The 25,490-nt window shown below is 42.3% G+C and overlaps 2 protein-coding genes across 6 annotated transcripts in view; one reads left to right on the forward strand and one right to left on the reverse strand.

Moving 5' to 3' along the window:
- Positions 1–8,992, forward strand: part of nedd4l (NEDD4 like E3 ubiquitin protein ligase) — a gene marked incomplete at its 5' end in the record, with an annotated part of 39,312 nt that extends 30,320 nt beyond the window's left edge. For all 5 annotated transcript variants that reach the window (XM_084571966.1, XM_084571967.1, XM_084571963.1 and 2 more), the window contains 14 exons: positions 182–236; positions 833–891; positions 1,196–1,261; positions 1,804–2,033; positions 3,420–3,541; positions 3,653–3,723; positions 3,952–4,047; positions 4,139–4,212; positions 4,325–4,385; positions 4,573–4,632; positions 4,959–5,066; positions 5,824–5,920; positions 6,100–6,172; positions 7,094–8,992. In XM_084571966.1, the coding sequence (XP_084428092.1) occupies positions 182–236; positions 833–891; positions 1,196–1,261; positions 1,804–2,033; positions 3,420–3,541; positions 3,653–3,723; positions 3,952–4,047; positions 4,139–4,212; positions 4,325–4,385; positions 4,573–4,632; positions 4,959–5,066; positions 5,824–5,920; positions 6,100–6,172; positions 7,094–7,196 (1,275 nt within the window). In that variant the 3' untranslated portion in view covers positions 7,197–8,992. The remainder of the gene's footprint in view (positions 1–181; positions 237–832; positions 892–1,195; positions 1,262–1,803; positions 2,034–3,419; positions 3,542–3,652; positions 3,724–3,951; positions 4,048–4,138; positions 4,213–4,324; positions 4,386–4,572; positions 4,633–4,958; positions 5,067–5,823; positions 5,921–6,099; positions 6,173–7,093) is intronic.
- A 3,542-nt stretch (positions 8,993–12,534) lies between these two features.
- Positions 12,535–20,525, reverse strand: alpk2 (alpha-kinase 2). The gene is made up of 10 exons (XM_084571819.1): positions 18,475–20,525; positions 15,900–17,379; positions 15,669–15,816; positions 15,039–15,166; positions 14,903–14,947; positions 14,505–14,803; positions 13,786–13,874; positions 13,462–13,679; positions 13,342–13,390; positions 12,535–13,240 (listed from the first exon to the last, which is right to left on the reverse strand). The coding sequence occupies exons 1-10, from the start codon at positions 20,224–20,226 to the stop codon at positions 13,033–13,035; spliced, it is 4,416 nt and encodes a 1,471-aa protein (XP_084427945.1). The 5' UTR covers positions 20,227–20,525; the 3' UTR covers positions 12,535–13,032.
- Between the last annotated feature and the right edge of the window lie 4,965 nt (positions 20,526–25,490).

Genomic DNA, 25,490 nt, shown 5'->3' on the forward strand with positions numbered 1-25,490 from the left:
AGTCGCCTGCGATGCTGGGATGTCAGTGTTTGGACCATTTAATTGGTCATTCAAGTTCAATTAAACACAAAAAAAAAAGTTAAAATAAATGGATGGATTTAAATTACTATTTGAGCACGGCCTGTTTAGCGGCGCTCTCAAGCGGCTCCCTCACCCTTCTTCTCTTTTGTTTCTTTTTCAGCCTGGATGGGAAGAAAGAGTTCACACAGACGGACGCACCTTCTACATCGACCACAGTAAGACGACTTTCTGTCTCTTCCGTGCTTGTTTTTGGTGATTACACTGCTTTTCCCACTACATAGTTCATTCTCTCTGGTCCAAATCACTTGGGAGAGTTGTAAACTTGGATTGTTTCCCACCCTTGGTCAAATGTACGAACTCAGCTTATTGGACAGATGTGTCTGTAGTGGGAGCAAGAAATTAAATACAGGAATATTTCTATGAGAGCAACCTTTAAGACGGCGCAACCACTCAGTTTCAGCATAAGCTTGATAATTATGAGTATATATCATATATATAGTAAGAGTAATGAGATAACAAACTGAGACCGATAATAACAGAAACAGCATAAATGGATTTTAGTACCTTTTTCTTTATGGAGGTGTATTTAAAATCATCTTTTTTGATGGATTTTACTACCCCTGCAACTGGTAGTTATTCGATTAATGTGTGAATTTATTTGATTATCTGTTCGTGAAAGCTTCATATAAGCTGAAAAAATGCCTCAGACTTTAAGCATTAAAGAAGACGTCTTGACAATACTTGTTTTGTTTGACATTTATCCAACTTAAAAGAGCCGGAAATGATATTTCACTGTGCTTTTTCCATCCAGACACAAAGAATACGCAGTGGGAGGACCCTCGCCTACAGAGCCCAGCTATCACAGGACCTGTAAGTATTTTCCTCTTATTGCCCCACTTGTTCAGAGAGCCACAGCGGTGTGGCTACATGGAAACAACAGCTCTTTCCTTTGACATAGTAGTTGTGTCTGTCACTAGCCTCAGTGCGGCCAAGATAAATCACTTTGTCACTATGTACCACTTCAGATTTTGCTCTCTCTTCATTGTCAGCTCACCGCCCCATGTTAAACTCTGTGTACGTTTCTGTGTTTTAATAAGCCCAATATTTATAGACTGATCGGGTTTTGACTATTTCTAGTTTTTGACTCCTGTGTGTTTTTGTCTCGTCTCTGCAGGCTGTTCCCTACTCCAGAGAGTTCAAGCAGAAATATGACTACTTCAGGAAGAAGTTAAAGAAGCCGGTAAGAAGTCATTTTTTTGTTCCGAGTCTCCAATTTCTTGCTGGGGAACTTTTGAAAAACGATTCCAGAGCTTAATGCACGAGAAAGCAGTCTAATTTCTGTTTTGATTGCTTACATCTGCTCGCTGTCCTGACACTGCGTGACTGAGTCTAATGTCTTGGCAATTGTTTGCATTTCTTTCTAATTAAGGCTTATTGCAGTAGGTACAAAATTGCAAATTACTGTTAGTTATTTTTTTTTTTAATGCTGGAATTTAATCTTGGGTGAACAATAACAACAGCAACTGTAATAAGATCGATTGTTGCACTGATTTTTGGCTTAAACGGAGCATTCAGTCTTGTGCTACGCCCTGTTTATCAACTTTAAAGCTACATCTGTTTCTCAAATAGATGTTTCTGCAAGTTGCAATCTGAATTTAGTAATAATCTTGTCTAAATCTATTTGTTGTCTTTGTATTTAGGTCAAGCTTGAACAAATAAAATTCCATTTAATTTGGTCTATATCGTGCAGATAAATCACTTTACTTTGTGAACCTTTTCCAGGCTGACATCCCCAACCGTTTCGAGATGAAGCTTCACAGGAACAACATCTTTGAAGAGTCGTACCGTCGGATCATGTCCCTAAAGAGGCCAGATGTTCTGAAGGCACGGCTATGGATCGAGTTTGAATCAGAGAAGGGATTGGACTACGGCGGTGTGGCCAGAGAGTGGTTCTTCCTCTTGTCCAAGGAGATGTTCAATCCTTACTATGGCCTGTTTGAATACTCAGCCACGTGAGTTAACCTCTCTGCATTTGTGCGTGCTTGCTTTAAATATACAGAAGTTGCCCTTTGACAAAAGAAGAGAAGTTTAAACCCTTGAGACATTTAACAGGATGTCACACTGAATACGGGACATTGTGTTACGCAAAGCCGGAGTAGTAAAGGGACCGTTCTTTGTATTTTGGGCCATGGAAACATCCGTCTCTCCTCACATGACATTTTCAACAGGTGTATTAACTGGTAGCGCTGTCGTGTTGTTTTCCCCGTGAGACTTTCAAAGTTTCCTTTCACTTTGATTAACTTTTCCTCATATTCAAAAAGCCATCCTGAAGCAAATGTTTCCCGCATAGTGGACACGTCAGCATAACAATAGTGTCACATGCTTTGTTCATATTCTTGGCACCGCTATCATTATACAGTGACTCATTTCTGTCTCTCATCTGTGCCAAGGAAATTAACACTTAATGAAAAATGCGAGTGTGATTAAAACGTCAAACGTTTGAAATGAAAATCCGTTGTAATGATGAATTTTTGGCATTAAGAACTGAGCATATTTAGTCAAGAGGGTGGAACTGCTGAAGAGCGTAACATAACAAATGCCAAGTTACCAGCAAACAATAGAGCTAGGCAAAAATGACTTGCTGTAATATATTTGCAAACGACTCCTTAGAGGGTCTTTTAGGTCAGCTGCTGAACAAGAACTTTTGTAGGCTACCATGGTGATAACTGATAACACACATTAATAGGGCTAGTAACCTCTGAGATGCTCTTAGTAGCTACTGTTCTCTGAACACTTAGCAATATGTGGATACAAGTGTGTACTGTATGTGGCAAAGTAAGTATTTTTGTAATTTATTCAAGCATATTAGGTCACTAAAGTACTGTACATGTGTACTTGCAGTCACCACATGATGAAATGAAACCGAACCATGAACCGTAACTAATTTAACACAAACTGTTGTCTTAACGCCAACATAACAGCACAACAGTGTGTGTAATATGTCATGGAGCGGTCCGCTTACTTTCCCTCATCAACAAACAGGTTCAGTTAGATTTCAATTCAACCAAATCTTGACTGGTACACATTTTTTGGGGGGGCTTCCCTGGATTGGCTTTGCTATGGTGGTCAATGCATGTATTGATCATCTATCAAGACTCAAAGAGTTGCTTTTTTTTAACTGAGGTTGTATGGGTCTATCTGTAGTCGCTGTATTATCTGCAGTAGATAGTGGTAAATAGAAACCCCCTAGTTTGGAGAGCCAGATAAGTAGAGGTCAGCAGCAAAGCATATCTTAACCACCCAAGGTCGACTTAAGTGTTCACTTTATTTAGGAGATTCTCACTGCCATTATATTGGCGGTACCGTCTGATCTATGCTTTTGTCATGTGTCCATCCAGGGACAACTACACTCTCCAAATCAATCCCAACTCTGGCCTGTGCAATGAGGATCACCTCTCCTATTTCAAGTTCATCGGACGTGTAGCAGGAATGGCCGTGTTTCATGGAAAACTACTGGATGGTAAGCTGCTCGATGCTGGATGCACTCTTTATATTAAAACCAAAACTAGAAAAATGTCTTTCTGGTATTAACAACACAGATGCCACTACAAGTTTTCTTCTATTTTGCTAGGTTTTTTCATCCGGCCGTTCTACAAGATGATGCTGGGAAAACAGATTTCTCTTAAAGACATGGAGTCTGTGGTAAGATCTCACTCTTACTAAATAATTAAATGACTAACTGTACAGTTCTGCCTCTAGTCTTGACACCTTTTAACATAATTCTCTGTCAACAATTGTCAGCAAAGATCACATTGTTAATTGTTTGATTGGAATGATTCTGCGTCCACTAAGTTTTTACAAAACTGATAATGAAACCTTAAAAATGTGCAAATATGTGTTTAATTTTCTCTCCGTCTAATGTCCCTGCAGGACAGTGAATACTACAACTCTCTAAAGTGGATTCTGGAGAACGATCCCACTGAGCTGGATTTGAGGTTTTGTATTGACGAGGACAACTTTGGACAGGTGTGCACACTTCAAAGTCACTTACGATGATTTAAATTCTCAGTTTTGACTGCAGTGAAGTAATTAGTGTACTCTGACCGTTCCTTCTCAGACGTACCAGGTCGACCTGAAGCCCAGCGGCTCCGACATGGTGGTCACTAATGAGAACAAGAAAGAATACATAGAGTAAGACCTATAAATTATGCAGTTTTCTTTCATAATTTAACTGTATAAATGTTTAAACAAGCATAAATATACATAATAAAGTATGTAATTATAACTACCTTCTCTTATCCAGCCTGGTCATCCAGTGGAGGTTTGTCAACCGGGTCCAGAAGCAGATGAACGCCTTCCTGGAGGTATTTACCTGCAGTACTACCGTTTCCACTTGGGGGCATTGTGGCCCTTTAGTATAAGACTCTTCTAACCTCTGTGTTTATCTCTTTATTGACCATGCTTTTAAAACTTAATATTTTCAATGTTGAGTTGCTTGGATTGTCCTTTCATAAGCTGTTTGTTCTCATAATTTCTTTCGTTTAATTTCAGGGCTTCACTGAACTCATTCAAATAGATCTGATCAAGATCTTTGATGAAAATGAACTGGAGGTACGGACACAACACTGATCTGCAGCAACTTTTAAATGTTTTTAAAGGAAAATACAAAAACTATACAATAACATATGACCTCTTCTGCAAATATTTGTGTTTTTTTTAACATTAAATTTAGATTTGTCAGTATTTTATTAACCAGTCAATTAATCCGGAACATAATTGACGCAGTAATTCAACATGAAAACATTTTTAAGTTGGAGTGAAAATAATAGTTGCATTTAATTGTAGTGTTTAATGTACGATATGCTGTTTGAGATGAAATGTGGCACTGGCTGAAATGCTTTCTTTCTCTTTACCCTTCCCCCTCTGCCTGTGCGTAGCTGCTCATGTGTGGTCTGGGTGACGTTGACGTCAATGACTGGAGACAACACACTGTTTACAAGAACGGCTACTGTCCCAACCATCCTGTTATACAGTGGTTCTGGAAGGTACGTCTATAACATATCTACGTACGGACTACGTGTAACAAAGAAATGCGACCTACAGTATTAGTCGTGGTAGCTGAATATTTTATAACGAAAGCCGGTTCCAGTCATCTTTCCCGTCCATCCGACCTGCAACCGGTTTACTGGCCTCGCTTTTGAAGATCAAAGTCTGTTTGGAAGAACAAGCTTGTTTGCTCTGATGAAAGAGCCTAAAGTTGTACCTCGCCTGGTTATCATCTGTCTTGACTTGAGCGTTAACACACTCGCACACATCAAATACACTCAAACACACACATATCTGGGCATGTGTACACAGCTACACTCACAAAAAGCAGTGTCGTGTCATCTGATTCAACGTGTTGCTCAAGCTGCCTGTTTGAATTCTTGCTGCCACTTGTTTTGGGGGATTTTATATATCTGACACATTGCCATAGTTTCATACCTAGAGCTTAACCATCCCAAATAAATGTAGTTAAAACTTTATCTGTCCTATGCCCTAGACCCAAGTCCCAGTGCTCAAACCTTTTGGATATCTGTTAGAAAATGAAGACTAAATATGTCCTCACATTCACAGTTTAAAACTTAGTCCTCACAAAGATAGCCAAACAAGTACACACACACACGCACACACACAGGCTAGATTGGCTATTTTCTCTGTTGGGAGTAGAGATTATGTGAAAGTAACAAATTTAAATTGTGTTTTTAGGCTTTTGACTTAAAGAATTTGTTAATAAGTGACTTTACTTTCCCCTCTCTTCAGGTTGTCCTGTTGATGGATGCTGAAAAGAGAATCCGACTCCTCCAGTTTGTTACGGGAACGTCACGAGTGCCCATGAACGGCTTTGCCGAGCTTTACGGTACGTGACCTCAACAGATTACTTCAAGTTTCCTTTACTTCCTTCTTACAAACCACACGATCACGAACAGTGACTGAATCTTCTGTCTTGCTCTAGTGGTTGAATTTGCCCTCTGAAGTAAGCATGTCTACGTCATCTCAACAATGCTAACTTAATTACGTTTTTTTCCTTTGTGGCAGGTTCTAATGGTCCTCAGCTGTTCACAATCGAGCAGTGGGGAACACCAGAGAAGTTGCCAAGAGCTCACACATGGTATGTCACTGCTGCACAAACACACACACACACACAAGCACACACACTGAACAAGACTGAGAGGCAACAGCCATGCTAGCATGTGATGCTTAACTACATGCTAACGTCAGCATGCTAACATGCTTACAGTTTCTGCATCTACATAGATACTAGTATTCCACTTATAATCACAATAACAACCCAATCGGAATAAAAATGTCTCCTGTAACCACCTCAATAGGAGCAGACTGACCTGGTTGGAAGGAATTTTCAATCAGATTAGGAGAGGTGGTGTTAACGTTTGCTAACTTTGTGCATGTTTGTCCACGTGGAGTTAAACATTATGTGAGATGCCAAGTTTCTAGGAGGGACGTAAACAAGAAGGGTTGCAAAACGACGAGTTGTCCATCTTGGTCATCGTCATTCTATTGAATTAATTCAGTATTAAATCATCCATAAAATTGGGGAAAATCTACTTTTCTGTCCAGATTGGGTTCTCCACAGTGGCCAGAACCACTTTGCGCACATTAAATCCATACTATTCTGATTCGTGACCGTTAAGTTGACAATTTTAATCAGAAATATTTGAATTGGGTTGAAGAAATATTGACCAGGTTAGTTTTGCTTGTGTTGAATATACCGGACCAGTTAAAGAGGTCTCCTACTGATGGTGTTAAAAGCATCACAGTTCAACCTGAGAGGGAGGTGAATTTTTGCTGAATATTTGTACCAAATTTTGTGCTAATCTTTGTAGAAAAAAGATAGAAAGATATTTTACTGGAAAGGTGATCTTCATCTTCAGGAGGTTTTTGTGAAAAAGTAAAAGTGGACTGACTGACCAACATGTAACACACTGACATGTGCAAAGCCAATACACGACAATGAAGTGATTTTAAGTGTACTTTTGCCTTTTCGATAATTTGTTAATTTCTTTCTTTCCAGTTTCAACCGCTTGGATCTGCCCACCTACGAATCGTTTGAGGATCTGAGGGAGAAGCTCCTCATGGCCGTGGAGAACGCACAGGGCTTCGAGGGAGTCGACTAAAGCGGCGTCTGACCGACTGCGTCCAACCACCCGACACTAAAACAAAAAGCCACAGGGACGTCAAACCAGCTGCCGTAGCAGTTCTGTGCAAGCATGTTGTACTGTAACGCCTGACCGTGAGCCACCTCTACAACACGGTGGTCTGAGACTGTACAGCGACTCGTCGAGCCAATATGCCTACGTCTTTATATCTTTTCCGTGTGGGTAGGTCCCTCCTTCAAGGTGCTGGGGGATGAAAGGGAGCGTTGCACTGTTTGAATGCTGAAATCTATTATCTACAGGCATGAGCAATGAATGACAGGAGCTGGCCCCTGATCCACTCTTTCTTTCCCCCGTCTCCCCTCGTCCTGTAAAAATCTACAGTGCTGGAAAACACCAATGCATTTCAATAGCTCCTCGATATACACTATAGCACAGTATTCGAGCACCCTTCACCGGAAGGGTCCTTAGCATGGCCTTAATCTGGCACCTACATGCACTACTTCTCTAAGAAACTGCAATGGCACTACGATCACAACTCTCTCAAATCCTTAGACCAACACCAGATTACCTTAGGAATTCTAGCCAATCACATTTCAGGAAGTCGGCCACACCCCTCCTTAGAGCCTCGTGTGATCAGATTAACCACCGCCGCTGCAGCCTTTTGTAGAATACAGTTTCTTTTTTAGCTACTGGTAAGGATTCAAGAAGTGGGGGGGGGATGGAATAATCCCCACAGACGATTTTTTTAATAGTTTTTTTTTTGTCTTCATGGAACATTTTCTTTTAATCATTGGTATAACTCTTGCAGGAAAGTACTCAGTGTATTTGTACTGATGAACAATGTCCTTTACTACTTTAGCAACTATATATGACATGGTGTGTGAAGTGCAAATTTGGCTAGTCTGGGAAAAATGATAAATCATTTGTTACAGTGATAGCAAATGTGTTGGAATAAAATGTTTTTTTTTTTTTTAATTGTAGTGAAAACAGCATGAAACTGTACCTTGTGTTTGCTTTGACTACATATTCATTTGTAATCGAGGTCGGGGGTGGGGGGGGGAAAGGAAAAAAACCCGGGGGTTAGTTTCTCTGAGACGTCATGATTATATTAATATCCTCATGCCTGTTGCTGTTCATAATGCTGTAAAATGTTCTCGGATGAAAAGAAAAAAACATTTTAAGTTCTTTCATGGTATATAAATATATGTATGTATTACATTTAACAGAAGTATTACTGATCAACGACACTAAGATGAAGCTGTGTGTGTGTGTGTGTGTGTGTGTGTGTGCGTGCGTGTGTGTGCGGGTGTTTGAGAGAAAAGCTGTGATTGCCACTGAATATAAAACAGCACGTTTCTTACAAAGGACAAATTTGTGTTTTCTTTTTTATGTTCTTTCTCCTTTTTCTAACACCATTGAACCTAAAGGGCACTTTATAGATCACTCTGAGGTCATGTCGCCTGTTGTTATGTCCCGTCATTTACTTGAATGTGATTCTTTTTTCTTTTTTTTTTCATTCAGAGCACTTACCTGGTGCAATATTAATAGTCTGTAAATCTGCTGCTAAGGTAGAAACACGTGAAGCTGAGACTTCACACCCTTTAGTGTTGTCTGTTTTTATCTTTTCTCTGTTCGTTTGTTTATTCCCTCCCTTATGTTTCTTCCCTCCCACCACTCAAACTGACTTGGTGCAGATTAGTAATTTTTTTTTTTTTTTTTTTTTTTAGTGGGCTTTCCTTTTTTAATAATTGAGGGGAAAAAAATATCATTTTTGTTAAAAGGTTCCACCAGTTTCTGCAACTCTCCGTGGTTCATTAAACTCCAGTCAAATAAAATTGAAACTTCTCAGACGGCGTTGTTCAAATTCATTGCGCCCAGACTTCTGTCGCCTTCCCTCGCATGGGATGTCGAACCAGAGTTTTACCTGAACGCTGACGAACTCTACTCAAGATTGCTCATTGCTCTAGCATTTACTTGCTGAATTGGTGTCTTTTGTTGCAGATAAACCTACTCTACAGAATAGGAAATCCCTATTAAGCTGTTATATTGTTAAAATGCTGCATAATTAAATGAAGTTCTGCACAGGTCAGGGCACCTTCACAAGTGGCTAAGGGAATAAGTTGCATCTATAATTGTAAGTAATGTTAAATTCTAATAGACTACTCTGATGGAGGCCATTATGTGTCATGCATACTATAAATAATTATACTTGACGGCTATGTGTGCTTATAACGTCGTTATACAGACTTCACCTAAATTTATTTTTCTCCGTTGTTCATATTAAATATTACAGAAAATCCTCGGATGGCTCTTTGAGGTTAGCGGTTCATTTTGGTTTTACTTGCATCAGCTTATTTCTTTCACAGTTGTAGGGACGCGTCTTCTAAGGACCACATTTAGAGTAGATTCTTTAAATCTGGCCCACCTCCGCGCAGCTTCCATCCACATGCATCTTTCAGAGTATAATTGAGTCTGCGGTGGACAAACGGATGAGGTTTACAACTCTCCGCGTCTCTCTTTCTGGTTTGTCTGTGTCTGTCCACGCGGTGTGGTGGTGAAGGGACCCCAGTTCATTCACACAAGCAATCTCAAGAGTTATCAGCTCCAAGGACGTGCAAATAAAAGCCAGTCCCGGGACATTTTATCAAGCCCGTCCTACCCTCGATCTGGTCACAAACAAACCCGAGAGCCAACTCATCTCTGGATTCACCTTCTAAAATATTCCACCCTCTCAAAATAAATAAATAAAAATACGGGACTGCTCTTGTAAAAATGAATCTTAAGAGTTCAGTTTGTTTTAGTTTGTCAGTCTAGCACAGGCCTTTGTTTGGTGTTACGTCACAGCTGTGTCCCCAATGCAAGGCTGACGTGAGTAGAAAGTGGATGAGAGTAACTTGACACGAAATATAGTTCAATTAAATCAAATAAAATGAGCCTTAGCAGAGTTTCGGCGAGAAAGAAATGCTTTAAAAGCTCCGACCTATAGGTCTCAGTGCTTCTTAGAGATGACTGAATATTGTGGTTTGAACGAATGTTTTTCTCCTTATTTAAACAGCCTCAACACGTGATTGACACTGTGACATAACTTCTAACTCTCTCACTGTAAGTTGCAAATATAAGGCAAAAATTCAAAGGAAAAATGTGTAAATGTGAAAAAATGTCCCTCTTGATTACTTTAAACATTTCACCTTTACTGTAGCTTGTAGTATTTCCAGGATTTAACTGAACTTTAAGAGCATTATCTAAGATTTTGGGTCTTGAGTGATATGGTTGTCGACAAAAGGACAAAAACAGTACGCTAATTATAATAAATTGCACTAATGCAGTGAAATTAAGGCAATCAAAGCTGCTAAATTCTTATTCTTGCATATTCACACACAAAAATACAATTTTAAGACCACTTTTCAACATCTCCACCAAACTGCATGCATTAATACTTAATAATATATTCATATAGTCACAGTGACTTTCAGTGTATCAAGGCCCCGAGCGGGGCAGGTTTCTTTTTTCTTTTTTTTTTTTTTTTCTGGTCTCCCCCTCCTCCACCCTTCACCCTCTACCTCTGGTCAGGGTCGATCAATACTTCCCCCGTAGCTTATCACTAATGTGCAACTGGCTGTTTGTCCAAACTCTGCTCTGTCTACATAAAGACTTGGACGGGACGGCACCAAGCCCAAATGCAACGCTGATCACCTCGTGAGCGTGCGGCTGCCGGATTCATCACTGGACTTAAACTGGCACTAAAAAAAGACAAAATAATATAATAATGGTCTGAGGAGGAAGGAGCGGACGAGAGAGTGCGGCGGCGGGAAGGCAGAGGGGAATGAATGAAGCTGGAAAGAACTCAGAAACTCCAGGTGAGTTGGTATCATCCTCCGACTTATATTTAATAAAATTACAACAGAGTTTAAAAAGTGAGTAATTAATGAACTGTGTTGAATTAGGCATTACATTTTTAGCTCATAAGATCCGAAGCACCAAGAACTAATGAAAATGCATCCGAGCTTGTGTAACATGTACGTAACAAGCAGCTTTAATTTTTACATTACATTTTACAAAACTTGAGGCAGAACTGTTGGTTGCAGGTCACACATTTTTCCACACAATCATTCACACAAACATGTGCACACAGCTGCAGTCGTCCCCACAGTCGGTAGAAAAAAAAATGTCCGGACTTTGGACACCTTGGATAAGCCTCGAATATTTACTCTGTGCCTCTTTTTTTCCGTGGTTATCTCTCTTTTTTTTTCTTCATTTAATCGAAACATAAACTGCATAAAGTGCTTTTGTTTTTCGTGGCTTAACAATAAATCCTTTCTGATTTTTTCTTCAGGTTCGTCCAGCCGCCGGTTTGCTCTGCCTGCACGCCTTGTACAGCAACCCTAGTCCTCCAGAGCTGTGGAGTGTGACAATGGTGTTTGTTTCCTGTGTATCAAACGCCATTATCACACTAAATAGCTACAGTGTGAAAAGGACCTCAGTGTACTCCATCGCTTCCTGGTTTCGTGTCCCCAGCTGTTTGAAATCTTCTCCTCTCTCGCGCCATGAAGAGCGAACACGTGGCGGCGCGTGTCACGTGGCGGGCGATGGCGCGGGACACATTACACCGGTGCGCAAGAGGACGGGGGATGGAAATAGACATGTTGTTGAATGTTGAGTGTGACCCACTTACTTTTTGCGTTCGAGGCGCTAATTTGCTGCCGGAGACCTTCGCATGTGAGTAGAGACAAAAACAGGTTTTGTTTTCTTTGCGCGTGCCGTTAATAAAGAGTGCTGGTGTCTGTCTGTCGCTGTAGAGTGGATGTTCACACATGTCGGCCGCTGCCGAGAATTAAACAACTTGTGGTGTTTGCATGTCATAAATGTCCTTAATCATGAGGTAAACACAGGCGGTCGGTGTGTCGCTGTGTGTGGCTACCTCTTTAGCGGCAAAGATCTGAAGTGCGCGTTCGCACTAGGCGCCAGGTTGCACGCCATGTCAGCAATTTGGGTCAGAGACAGTAGGACAAAGGAGCTTATCGGCTATGGAGACAATTTGAGATAGCTGCAATGCTACTGAGATCATGTCTCAATTTGATGTCAGGTTAAGACGATTCACTTTCATGTGCCTTTCACTTTGCGTACAGTGAATATGGATCGCTAGAAGACTGTTAAACCAGAGTAGATCCTTGAAGCGGTGCCAGAAATCAGTGTAACAGACATAAATGCTCAGAGCATATCGTTACAAATCAAGAACACGTTCAAAAGCAGACTTTAAATGAGCTTTATGCGTACAAATGAACTTTGTGTTATACGTCCAGAATATAAACATAGCAGCAAATTAAACGATGTAACGCTGAGCTGGATATATGTTCATGAGATACCTTTGCACCCAAAAAGCACCCACTCACACGAGCTACCTCGAAGGCATTCCCTCTAATCGGTCGATTAAAAAGTCCATTAATTTAATGGACGGATGTTTTGAAAGCGCCACAGAAGTAGAAAAGAAAACGCCTGTAGAGAAAAATCAATCAATCAATCAATCAGTCAGTCTAAGACGTCACGGTTCATCGCTGTTGATCATCACTCTCTCCTTAAAAATAGTCCCAGTTTCCGCTGGCGAAATAAAAACGATAAATACAAAAGCTCCCCGCTGAAAGAATAAATGTTCAACATGGGACAAAGAAAAGGTCAAATAACGTCTCCTGCTTATGTAACAGTAAAGTCCAAAAGTGTCTTTGACGATCAGGCCCGCTGCAAACTAAATCTAAATGGACACTTGTCTTCTAATTCCCCTCGGCATCCAAAGAAAGTGAAGCCAATCACCCAATCAATTAATTAATAATGAAACCCACTGTCCAGGATCCTCCTCCTATTATGTCTTGCCCTTCACCGTTGGCCCAAATGTTTTCTTCTTGGGTGCACCGGAAGGCTGGGGTTTGGGTTTGGGCGCGGATGCCGCCTTTTTGGGTTTGGGCTGCAGGGATTTGAGGCCGAGGATCTCGCAGTACGTGTTGCACTGATGCAAAGCTTTGAACTGGTCGATGAAGGACGTGGCGCAGTTTCCTTTGAATCCCTTGTATCTGCAAAGAAATAAATATCCAACACATCATCTAGTGTGAATCCACTAATTTGCATCTTTTTTTCTGTGTGTCTTTTTTTTTCGGTCTCAAAAAATACTCACCCTTTCTTACAGGTGGCTATTCCCACATCAGTAAGCCTCATGCCCACTCCTAAAAGCAAACTATATTTAGTAATCTAGGCTGTAATTTAAACACGCTAATCTACAGGTGAAAATACCAACCTTGCATGTCAGTGACCAGCAGGTTCCCCTCGGTCCTGTGGTAGACCCAGTGCTGGAAGGCGCAGCATTTCTGTCCTGCCTCCGAGTCGCGTCTCATCAGGTTGATCTCCTTGCCGTCCTTCACCGAATACTTGACAAAGTCTCCGATGAGCTCCTCTTCCAGCGTGGCGTAGGGGATGTCATTGGACGGACGGTGAACCAGGTAGATGGGGATTATCCTGGTGGAGGCGTGAAATAATAAGAATATTAATCATTTAATATGACAAACTAGTGTCAACTCAAATATTATGAATGCACGAGCTTATGAGTTTGTCAATGACTCACTCTGGGATGTCTCCGAAGGCTTCGACAGACTGGGCTGCAGCAGTGTATTCTTTGATGTACTCTCTTGCTGTGTTCTGGACCTGACACTCCTGCAGGACAAAAGAAAGAGAACTAGAGGTCTTACTTTTTGTATGATAGCTTCTCTACACATGAAATGGAGGCATCTACAGGAATCTAGTGCAGATTTTATAGAAGACAGCTCATAAAAACCTTTATTAAACCTTATTTAAGCATCACTATGTTTCCCTTTATTCTTTTTGTAGGTCATAGAGGAACCCAAGTGCCACATTTTCTTATTCATTAAAGAAAAATGCTATTTTGTTCTTTTCTCAGTATGCGCATTTCACGTATTTATAGTTAGTTACTCTATCTTGGTGCAGTCTTTAAATATTTTTGTACCCTTAATATATTTACTCACATAGTTCTCTCTTAACTTAGTCAAAATGCATGCACGTAAATGTATATTAACTAAATAATGCCACATTTAAAGATATATCTGCATTAATGCAGATAATAAACACAGATATTTTAAATTCTGCCTGTTGTGTCTTTCCATGACTGCCACAGACTTAAAAATGAATGACTCTGAATGAGAAACTTCAGTGTCAGGAACAACATATTGTCCTCAGCCTCATGGATTCATTAAATAATTACACTGTCAAGACTTATACCTCAGTTATATCTCAATCTATGTCAGACTACTGGGCCTATCCACATACCTCTACAGCCAAGGTGAAGTTCTTCTGAACGAGCTCGTCGTTGTTCTTGGTCCCGTAGCTGATCGAGTTGTGCACCTTGAGCACGCAGGAGTGTCCCGGCAGCAGCAGGGGTATCTGACCCGCCTGCAGCTTGGTCCTGAAAGCCCGCCGGTGCATCCCTTCCCCGAAGTGGACCTTTTCGGTGACGATGCTGACGGGGTGGTTCTCGCCAAAGTACTGATCCGTCAGGAAGTTGTCTTTGAACATCAAGCTGGAGCAGCGGACGTCCTCCTCTTCGCTGCTCACCTCCACCGGGACAGCTGGGGAAAAAAGAAAAAGAACAGATGTGCTATTTAGCTTCTACTTTTATAGCTCAGCTGTGTAAAGTAATAAAAGTGTGTTCCTAGAAAGCAACTCACATAAAACTGTCTTTGGAGATGGAGGGATGACAATCTCACTGAGAACTGTGAACACAAAGAAGATATGGTTTTAAATCAGCAGTCCAGTTTGTCTCTCTCTCTCTTTCTCTCTTAAAAATATATATAATAGTTTTACCTTCGTATGTGAGCAGGTAGTCCAGGGTAACGGACCCATGTGAGCTACTGAGCCGACACTGGTACTTGCCCAGGTGCTTGTTAGAAGCGTTGTTGATGGTCAGTGACACTCTGCTCTCGTCCCCTGCACTTCAGAGAAAGGTAAAGCGTCACGAAACTAAAATCTGCTCATCGCAGCCGTCAGACCTGGAGATACACAAACCTCAGCTATGTGTGTCACAATAGTTCAAGAATATCAAAAATATCAGAAAACCAGAAATGAATGACTTAAAATTTCAAAACAATGACACGGTATCTTGAAATAATACAAATAAGTAAGTCAAAGATTGAATATCTTAAAATCCTGACATGTGCATCACTTGATGAGACATATTGAATCATTACCTTCAGAAACTATATCCTTATTTTGCAAGAAGGGTAGCAATAAACTGAGGGTTGCACAACAGCAGCTGCTGAAGCCGGTGAGAAAAAAAGTAAAAGGTCAAACTATACTTTAACCCTGCAAAGCGCTGCATGACAGATTTCACTTTCCTCCTACTCTTCTGATGTTTAATTCTGCATATTACCGCCCGCTAACTTTCCAGGGTAATGTAGACTAAATGCAGGTGCATGTAGTTGCCAGACTGAATACCTTCTCTTGATCTCAGACAGGACCGTGCCGTCTCTGCTCCAGGTCACGGTGTAGTCGGAAAAGACGGCAGCGAACTGGCACCACAGGCACAGACTCTGGGGGTCTCCGCTCACCGAGGCTGCCTGGATGGGCTGCACCACCTTGGGGTCTGCAGAAATGATCGTGTACTTTTATTATTAAGGTGTCTGTTCACATGCTATGACGAAGGAGAACAGAGCTGCGTCGCCTCACCTTCTTTGGGTGGGATTTTCTGTTTGACCACGTCGCTGTACGCCTTCTTGCGAGTCCCTCCGACGTCGGCCTTCAGCTCGCTTCCCTTTGCTTTGGCCGAGACGTCTGACTTTGGTAGTTTAGCCTCCAAAACGCTGACAAGCTTCCCAAACTTATCGTCTGACAGGCGGCGCCTTTTAACTACGTCGTCATTCAGAGGAGATTTGAAGCTGTTCGGCACGCGGTCTTTGTGATCTGTGTGGTGCGGAGGTTGCTCCCCTTGGGATGTTTTAACCTCTGATTGCTGGGACTTTTTCTCAGTCTCCTCTGATTGGTCACCGCCCTTCTGAGGTTTCCCGGCTTTAGCGCCCAGCTTGGCCTCGAACATATCAATCCTTCCTTTCGCAGTCTTGGGTTTTGCTCCGTTCTCCGCTTCATGCTCGCCCGCGCCGATCACTGATGCCGCGCTCTGACCGTGCTTCTTTTTCTTTTTGCCGTGCGGCTTGCCAGCGCTCTTCTCAGCCGCCACAACGGTCTCAATCACCAATTTAGCCTCCTTGGCCTCATGCCCAGCTGGCGTGTTCTCAGCGGTGTGATTTTCTCCTGCAGCAGGATGGGTTTCTTGGCCAATGCATGTCGGCTGCGTGGTGACATGGTTGCATACGCTCTCCTGTTTTTTGGAAGCCTGTGCACCGTGATGATGACCGGAAGATTTATCCTTTTTGGAGCGAGTTTTGTGAGGCATCTTTTCGGATTGTGCAGCTGTGACGATGGGTTTTGGAGCCCTGGAAAGAAACGGGTCATTTAAATCTAAAGTGACGTATGCGACCCGCTTCTCCTCTGAGATGACGAAATGATCTGCAGGGAAAAAAGTTATGCTTTGTAGGTCTCTAGTGAGGTCATTAATCTCCTCAATTACTGTTTTCCTCGCAGTGTAAAAACACTCGGCTGTGTCACTAGGGCACGAGTCCGGTGGAGATTTCACAGCGGTGTTTGTTGTGTTCTGCTTTTCATGAATCAACTGCTCATCGCCCTCCGGAGATGGTTTGGCAGTAATTCCATCCTGGGTTGGCGAGAGGTCGCAGCGTTGTATGCGATCACAAGCGGTGAGCTCTCTGTTGTCATTGAAAGACCTTCGAAAGGCGCGAGTCTGATCGACTTCCAAGCGGTTGTTTGTCCGGCAGACAACGGAGGAGCCGATGCCGAGGGGAGCTAAGGGCATAATAAACTTTGGACTCTCCAACTGTGGCCCCACCTGACGTGCTTCATCGAGGTCTGTTAAAGTGTCAGACGGCGCGTGCGTGTCGATATGCAGGCCCGGTTGCGTGTCCGCCCCTGGCACATTTGTCAGAGTTTGTGTTGTGAGGAAATTTGTTGTCGATTCAGGACCATCCGCAGAAGGCTCTAAACATCTCTGTTCAGTTTCCTGCACGGCGGCCTCGAAGCCCAGCTGCTGGATGCTGCGTTCATCAGTCACTTTAAAGAGTCCATCTCCAATGGGCTGTTAATAAAAACGGACAGACAACAATTTAAGTTGACGAAAAACATATATTTCTGAGACACAAAAGCTTCTAACGAGACTCTATGCACTGTATAATGCTGCCTTAAGATTTAGTAGCAAGTAATGGCATTAAAGGCTCATCCTGCACCCAGTGTGTTATAATTATTCTGCTCACATACCTTTTTATAAAGCCACAAAGAAGACGTTTGTGAAACACCATGCTTCTGTATCCAATCCCACACTGCATATGTCCTACATGCAACTGAAACCTTCAGTGTCAGAAGATCCAGCTACGCTTTTCCCTACCTAAGCCAATCAAATGCAGTCTCCTAGGCCCAAGGACCTGTCAGCGTCCTGATCCTGGGTTTTTAAAGGAGATGCGATGGGAATGGGTGTGTTAAAGGGCGCACAGGAAAAGAGAGAGAGAGAGAGAGTGAGGGAGGGAGGGGTCGTGTTTCAGTCCTCAGCTGTGCTCTCCTCTCACCCCTCCGCCCTGACACGCCACGGATGCATGCTATTATCACTGAACTCCGCAGCTATTATTAGATGCCATTTCTGTCCATCTGAAGTTTTCCCTCTCTCAGGCACTCCTGTTTCCTCAAGCACACGCAGCTGTCAGTCTCCGGGCCAAAGCGACTTATCCAATAATACAGAATCAGGGCTGGGTTTGCAATTCCTCGGGTGCAAACCGGGTGGCCTCGGTCCAGAGCGAGCCGACAATACCTGTGAGTCTCGTGTGTGGTGACATGCGTGGATTTTGGGCGCAACTCGTGACCGGCCATCAATACTGAAGGTATGATGACAATGACAAGGACACGAGCTGGAATGTCTCTTAACGTTCTAGCTGTGTTTTCCAAAGCCCATGACTGATTTGTCCGCTGGCCAGCGATGCAAAGGTTACTGCTGTTTTCTCCAGCGTGAAAGGTGAATCTTTCCACTGCTGTCTCTCTCTCTCTATCTCTACCACATACTTCAGTGAATGTGAGAGTGTATATTGGCAGGAATATGTGTCATTAGTGTGGATTAAAAAGCATACCGTGCAGTAACTTTCACCTGTCAGGCACATCTCAAAATCCTACAACAAGACCATCTCACCTGCTCATGTATCTTCTCTCCAGGAGCATCCAAATCTGTGTCCTCTATTATATTTAGTATGACTGGATCTTCCTCACAGCTGATGAAAATGTCCGACTCCAACGTCTGGGAATATTCAACAAACTGAGAAAGGTCCAAATCAGCAGAAGATGTAGATCCAGGCGTCAACGTAAAAGCTGCCACATTCCCACTGTATCCGCCGGGAGAGCATTCTGCCTGGCAGCTCTGCAACTCTTCTGTCTGCTTCTCTTTTTGTGATATGGTTGCTGAATCACACAGGGGCTTGACACTCTGTGAGCCCTCTCTTTCATGGAGTTTAGTTTCAAGACACAAAGAGAGACAGCTCTGGCCAGAGCGGATGGAGCTCTCTGTGATGCTTTGCTGATCCTGGACACCCATGGCTGCTCCTTTCTCTGTCTCTATGTGAGTGTGTACCTCCGCTAGCGCCTGCGTCAAAGCATCTATCTCGGCCCCTATCTCTGCGAAGGCGGCTGTGATGTCCTCTGGTGGAGCCTCGATGATCCCAGTCCAGTCTGAGAGTGCGCTAGCCCAGCTGTCCACTGATGACCACCTCTCAACTGGTGGCCCCCAATTTCTGGTGTCATCGCTAGACCAGCCAATCCCCTCGCTACCATCAGGGCTGTAATCTGACACTTGCTTCTCTCCTGGGGGGAAAGATAAGTCACTGGTAGCAGAGAGCCCTCCTTGCATTCCAGAGTTACCTGTCTTGTCCAAAACATCCCAACCTTTTGTATCCTCAACCGCCAGATACTGGCAAGCGTCCAGCCAGAGTTCGACCGGGCTGTCGCTGCGCTGTAGCTGTGCATTTAAACCGGTGACCTCTGCTTTCCCTCGTCTGACATCATTTACCGCCACAAAGTCCACCTCCCAGGCATCCGCAGCAGGTGGCCTTAGCGCGGCGCATTGGCTCACGTCTGACTCACACATCTCTATAGCTCGTTCCTCGTTAGATCCGTGATGACACCGTGTCACAATGTCCACTGAATCACACATCAGGGCATGTGCATCAAAGTTCACCTTTTCCACCTCCGTCCGTGATAACGGCCGGTATCCAGGACATTCAATCCCATGAGGATCAACGGCTGAGCTCAGGATGAAGTCCTGTGTCTCGCTTTCAAAGATATAAAGGTCTGACATCGGCGCCACAACTGTGTCACTGTCTAAACTATCTGACTGAGGTGATGACGACCTTAATAAAGAAGTGGCTTGACCGTGCACAGAGCTGAAGAAATCCTCCGAGACAGACGGCTCAGTCGAACCCTCGGACGTGGATGACACTGCCCCAAAAGATTCAGGTATACTTTTTTCTTGCGTCAAATAAAATGAAAGTGGTGACTCTCGTTTAATGTAAAACTCTAAAGTTTCAGATTGGGGTGAAGCAAGGTTATGAGATAGATGAGGTAAAGGAGGTAACATAGATTGTGATGAGTCCGAACAGCAGTGTAGCCTGAAATCATCATCCTCTGGTGAAGGCTCTGAGCAAACTGAAAAACACTGCGGCATGTCAGAGCTGGATGGAGAAGTCGTCAAAGTGTCTGCGCTTTTTTCCTGAGAGAGGTTTAGAGTTGGTTTGTCTGACAGATCAGCCTCTGTTCCTGCTTCGTGTGCAGACAGCATGTTTACTGTGGGACTGTGCGACAGAGAAACACAGTCTGAGTCCTCAGTTTGACTGTCTGCGAGAAGTGGTGGTGACCGCCTTTGGTCTTCTGTGCAAAGGAGTGACAGATCCATCAGGATGCTAGTTCCGCTTCCCGGGGAGATTTTTCACAAAGCCGACTCCAGCCGCGCAGCACCGACCTCAGGATTTTGGGATGAAGTTTTGTGCACAGTGACATATTTATTTTTTTGTGCCTGTGTTTTCCGGCATCATTTCTCCCCAAATTGCAACTACATCCTCGTGTTTTTATCTCCAGAACCTGCAAAGCGACACATGAAGTTAATTCAGACACTCAAATCTGCAAAACTAGAAAAGTCGGCGTGACCTCTGACTTGAGCTTCATGTGTGAATTTGCCTCCTTGACGTGTTTGAAATAAAGCCCACCATCTCCCTCTAGCTGTCACTCTGTGTGACGTGTTTATCTAAACTGCAGGAGGTGGCCCATTCTGTGTAGCGTTGCATCTATTTTAAGAGGCACCTTATCAACAGGAAACCTTCCTGCTGTTGTTACTTAGCAGCTGATAAAAATGTCTGCTGTCTGGTTGTTGTTTTGCTGCCAGCCGAAGACCACACTCTCCTGTGTCTATTGTTTTGCACGGCTGCAGAGCAGACGTGGTAAAATATGGATTGCATTTCCTTCAAACATATTATTATCCTGATCCTTTTTACCGGATAAAAATATCCAAGCAATTAGAGATGCTAGAAAAAATAGCTATACATGTATAGCTATATAATATGCTGGAACAGGTTTGCATGTTTCAACTTAAATCAAAAATAAAATATAAAAACGATGTGAAGCATGAGACCGGATCAAACTAGAGGGTTTATTCTGTGTAGTACTCTTGTGATACCGTTCAAAGAGAATCTATAGTTCCAGATAAATGCTAATCTGATGCTTGATATCCCTGAAACTACAGGGACGGTGGTGCAGTCTGTACTATAGATGAAGCCCTACACATTTATGAACCTCATGCTTCAAACTCACATACGTCTCATGTAATTATCTGGTTTTTATCAAGAACATATCTGAATATTTCTCCTCAGAAACCTTTCATTTTGATCACGTCTTTCGCTGGATGTAAAACCACAGGCGCGCACCTTAAAAGCAGTGCAGGCAGAGAGCTCTGATGTGAAGTGTTGAATGCAGAGGCTTCATAACATGCACACGGTGATATACAAGATTGCAGGAAGGGAGCCGGTGGCACAGACACTGGAAAAATACCGGCACATCTTCACCCATGACCTGCATTTGTTGCATTCCTGCTCCAGTGAAGGGCACCTAGCCGAGCCATCAGGTGTTTACTACAGATCCTGACCACGGTGTGTATAATGACAAACACGTGGCATATAAATACTGTCCACATCTTAATTTTTGTGAATAATTCTCTCGTGTATCACGTCAAAGTTTCAGGCAGGACGATCGCAGAAGTGTGCAGGGTTCACGTTTGGATTTCATAACGATGTGCAGATTTCTCCATATATCAAACTTTACACTCGGAAACTTAATTCAAATCAATCTTGATGACTGGTGCATTATACGAGGCTTGATCTAACGCACCTGTGCCAGGCGCAAAAAATAAAACAATAAAGCTGTCAGCACCTGAGAGCAATAAAGTGTAATTTGATTTCATCTTGACGGTCTGTGCCAAAATAGATCCATCCTCCCCCTTCTCAAAAGAAGCCTGGTGTATCTTTAAAGCTCTCTCCACGTGATCGACTTGCTTCAAACAGCAGCCTCTAAGTAATTTTTATCATAATCTTGAATAATGATCAATTACAGACTGCCACGAGTTGTCAGAAGTCACTGTATTTGTAGGTTACTTTAAGGAGCACAGCCTGCTGCTTTACAAAGTGTGTCATGTGTATCATGCAGCAGACCAACACAGTGTGTAAACCTATCAGCACTGCAGATGAAGCAATGGCAGCAATCCCAAAGAAAACCCCAAACAAATCCCCTAAACCATCTAACACATGAATCACGACCAATAAAAGGCATTAAAACAGTTGTCTAGTCTGAGAAGGGGATTTCCAGCCATGCGTGCGGTACGTACCCTTTTCATAGCCGTGTGGTGGAGGACATAGACCTATGATGTAGGACTTCACTGCGAGTTCAGGCAGTGCCGGCGGTCTGGGGGTGAGAGTCTATCTTTAGATGTTGTCCCCCGCTAGTACAAAGTCAGTTACCTGATCTTGCAGACATGTGCCGATCTTGAACATTTAACACTCTATATCTATATTTACAGGCTGTTGGCCTACTTCTCAGACCGGTTTTGTCTTTAATTCAAGAAAGATGTTGACTCTTGACTAGTGGGAGAAGTAATCAGTGACTTTATTTAAGCTCATTTGAATAGCAATGTTGTCACAGTTAGATGTTCTGCATGCAGGGTAGAGGTGTTTTTGTGTATTTATTTGTATGAGTTATCAGTTTTTTTATTTCCCCAGCTCTTTGAAACAAGCCTATATAGTATAATATTTAATTATGTTACAGAAAAGAGGAAAAAACACAGAGATAAACATCTTAGAGGAGGATAGCTTTTGCAAAAAGGTTTGCTACTGAATGTGTTGATTTGCGCAAAAAACAAAAACAAAACACTCCTTACTTTCATTTCAAGGGAATTACCGTTTTTTACAACCTGGACCTTATTTCTGACGTAAAATACGGTCTTTTACTCACCCATATAACTAATTTGGAGTCGTTCTGGACATATTTAGGTCCGCGAATAGACAACAGGTAGCTCAGGACTCAACGGGGAATAGCAGTAGTTTATCGTAGCAAAATATTGGTGAAATGAACGAGTTTCGCAGCAGATAATGTGTTATTTAGAGGCTGTGTTTCGGTGCCCCATTCACTTCCACTATATGGATATCTGTCAACTCTAAATGACATCAAAGTTATATGGATGAGTAAACAACCGTATTTTACGCCAGAAATAAGGTCCAGGTTGTAAAAAACGGTAATTCCCCTTTAAGTGCAGATTACTGAATAAATAAATAAAAACAAAACACAAAACAGCTACAGCTAAATACTATAGTATATTCTTGCTGTATTCATTTGATAAAAATACCAAAATCTCTGTCTCTAGGTGTCAATAGGGCACCTGTAACTGATATATCTGGCGACACTAACAGCCCTCTAACTAGTCTGTTGTCATGGCCGTAACACTCCAACGAGGCCTTGAGCTGACAGTTATTGGTGGTCGGTTAGCTCAATGATTACTCAATTTACTCATCTGACAAGTAAAGAGCAGAAGCCAGTCCCAAATTACAGAATTGGGAGGCCAATTTCCAATAATTCAAATGGCCTAACGCGTTTTTATTTATTGCAGAAATGTATGTTTGAAGGGTTTAAAGCAATAGTTTTGTCATGGATTTTTCAAGGTGAGGTAGGACCCAAATGCTGGACACTATACAATGAGGCAGAAGTAGGAAAAAACTGAATTTAATTAAACAAAAAGGAAACAGAAAGCGCTGCTGAGATGGCAGGAGTACCAAAAACAAAAATTAAAACTTTCAAAAAGACAAAAACGTAACGTCACAAGACTAGTAGAAACAGTAGAAACCAGTATGACGCGACAGAGGACAAACTGAAAAGCAGGACTATATACATACACACACACACACAAGGGCAGAGGAGACACAGGTGAAAACAATCAGGACAATTACAAAGGTGGGAAATCACAGGACACGAAGGTGACGAGAAACAGGTGAAACCAATCAAGACGGGGAAGACAATCACAAAGGCGGGAAGGGACGCAAGACCAAGAACTTAACAAAATAAAACAGGAAACTGAAAAACATGAAACATGAATGAAATTGAACACAGGAATTAAAAAAAACAGAACCATGACAAGTTTCTCATGTCTCTACACTGAATATGATGCAAGAGCCTGGAGTCAGTCCAATGAATCATCCGTAAAAGCATAAATTATCATTTCACACTTTATTTAATAGATTTAAAAAAAAAAAAGAAACAAATACGCAGATGTTATTAAGACTGTAAAGACAAATTTTCCCATTTCCAGCCTTTCTATTTTCTACATTTTATATTCAAATTTCTCATTAAACGATTTAATATATTTTCCTAAAGTGTTCCTTTATGTTTTTGAGCTCAAACTTGACTGATGGTTTGTGTCTAGTCTAATGTTTCCTCTTTATCTCTATTCTGTTTTAACGACGCGCATGTTATAACTTCTTGAAAACCCAATTTGATTATTTGAGAGGATTTTGCTCGAGACCAAAACATCTTGTTTTCCCCGTGCTCATGTCGCGCTCCTATTTTTAAGTCAAGGACAGTTTTATAACCGCGCAATTAATGGCTGTTACATCATTGTTCCTCCTGTAACAGGTGAGAGGAGCGGGGCGTTTTACTGCTTTAAAATCAGCACGCTGTAAATAGTTCTCTGGCCACAGTGACCCTCTGGAACGAAACGCCCTGGCTACTGGTCTATTTTTTATTTAAGTAAATAAATAAAATATATTCTTTGCGACTATCTTTAGCTGCTAGTTCTCTGAGAACACTCATCCCCGTCCAGCTGGCAAAACAATGTGTGACTATTGTTAGTGTGTGTGTGTGTGTAGAAGTCAGTGACAGGATTTATGAATGAGCGGATGAGGAAACAAACCGTTAAAGTCGTTACGTCACGTTGTTTTTACTCTTTTTGTGCCGTTATTTAACACTCTTATCCTGACACCTGTTGCCGAGGTACATTCTCAGTCTACTGAGACGTGGAGGAAATATTTTTCCACTTGGTCACTGAGTGTTACATTCATTGAATCACCAAGCAACACTTGGCTGTAAATTTAATAAAGTTAGGACTCGTTGTGACGCTGCTGCATATTTGTGCGTGTGAGCAGTTTTATTACTCCTCAGAAGGAACACAAGGAACAGCTGATGGGTTGCCATGGCTGTTGGGCAACAAGTAATCAGTACTGAGATTTAAAGCATGCAAAAACCAATCCTGAGTATTATTCTGTCAACCAACCTCAGTCCTTCTTGATCTTCGAGTGTGCTAGATTGGATCTTTCTCCAAAAGGATGTGTCTTTGTCAAACATTTTTTAAAAGACGTGTGTTTTTGAGAGGCTGTGGTGTGGACTTGGCCTCGTGGAGTTGTGTATTCATGGAGAGCGAGAGAGAGGTGTCGTCTTACCAAAGATATATTTTTACACCGTGTTGTTACACAGACTGCTTCAGCCTGGCGTCTGCTTTCCTTCCCAAAACTCCCAGGACAGGACGCTTTCGTAAGAAGTGTGCGTCACGACCACGTTTTGTTTGTGTGGCTGCATGAAAGTCAGCTGAACAATGTTGGACCTTAGAGAGCCTATAATAATGAATCATGA

This window comes from Chelon labrosus (assembly GCF_963514085.1).
Source record: "Chelon labrosus genome assembly, chromosome: 22".
Classification (NCBI taxonomy): Eukaryota; Metazoa; Chordata; class Actinopteri; order Mugiliformes; family Mugilidae; genus Chelon; species Chelon labrosus.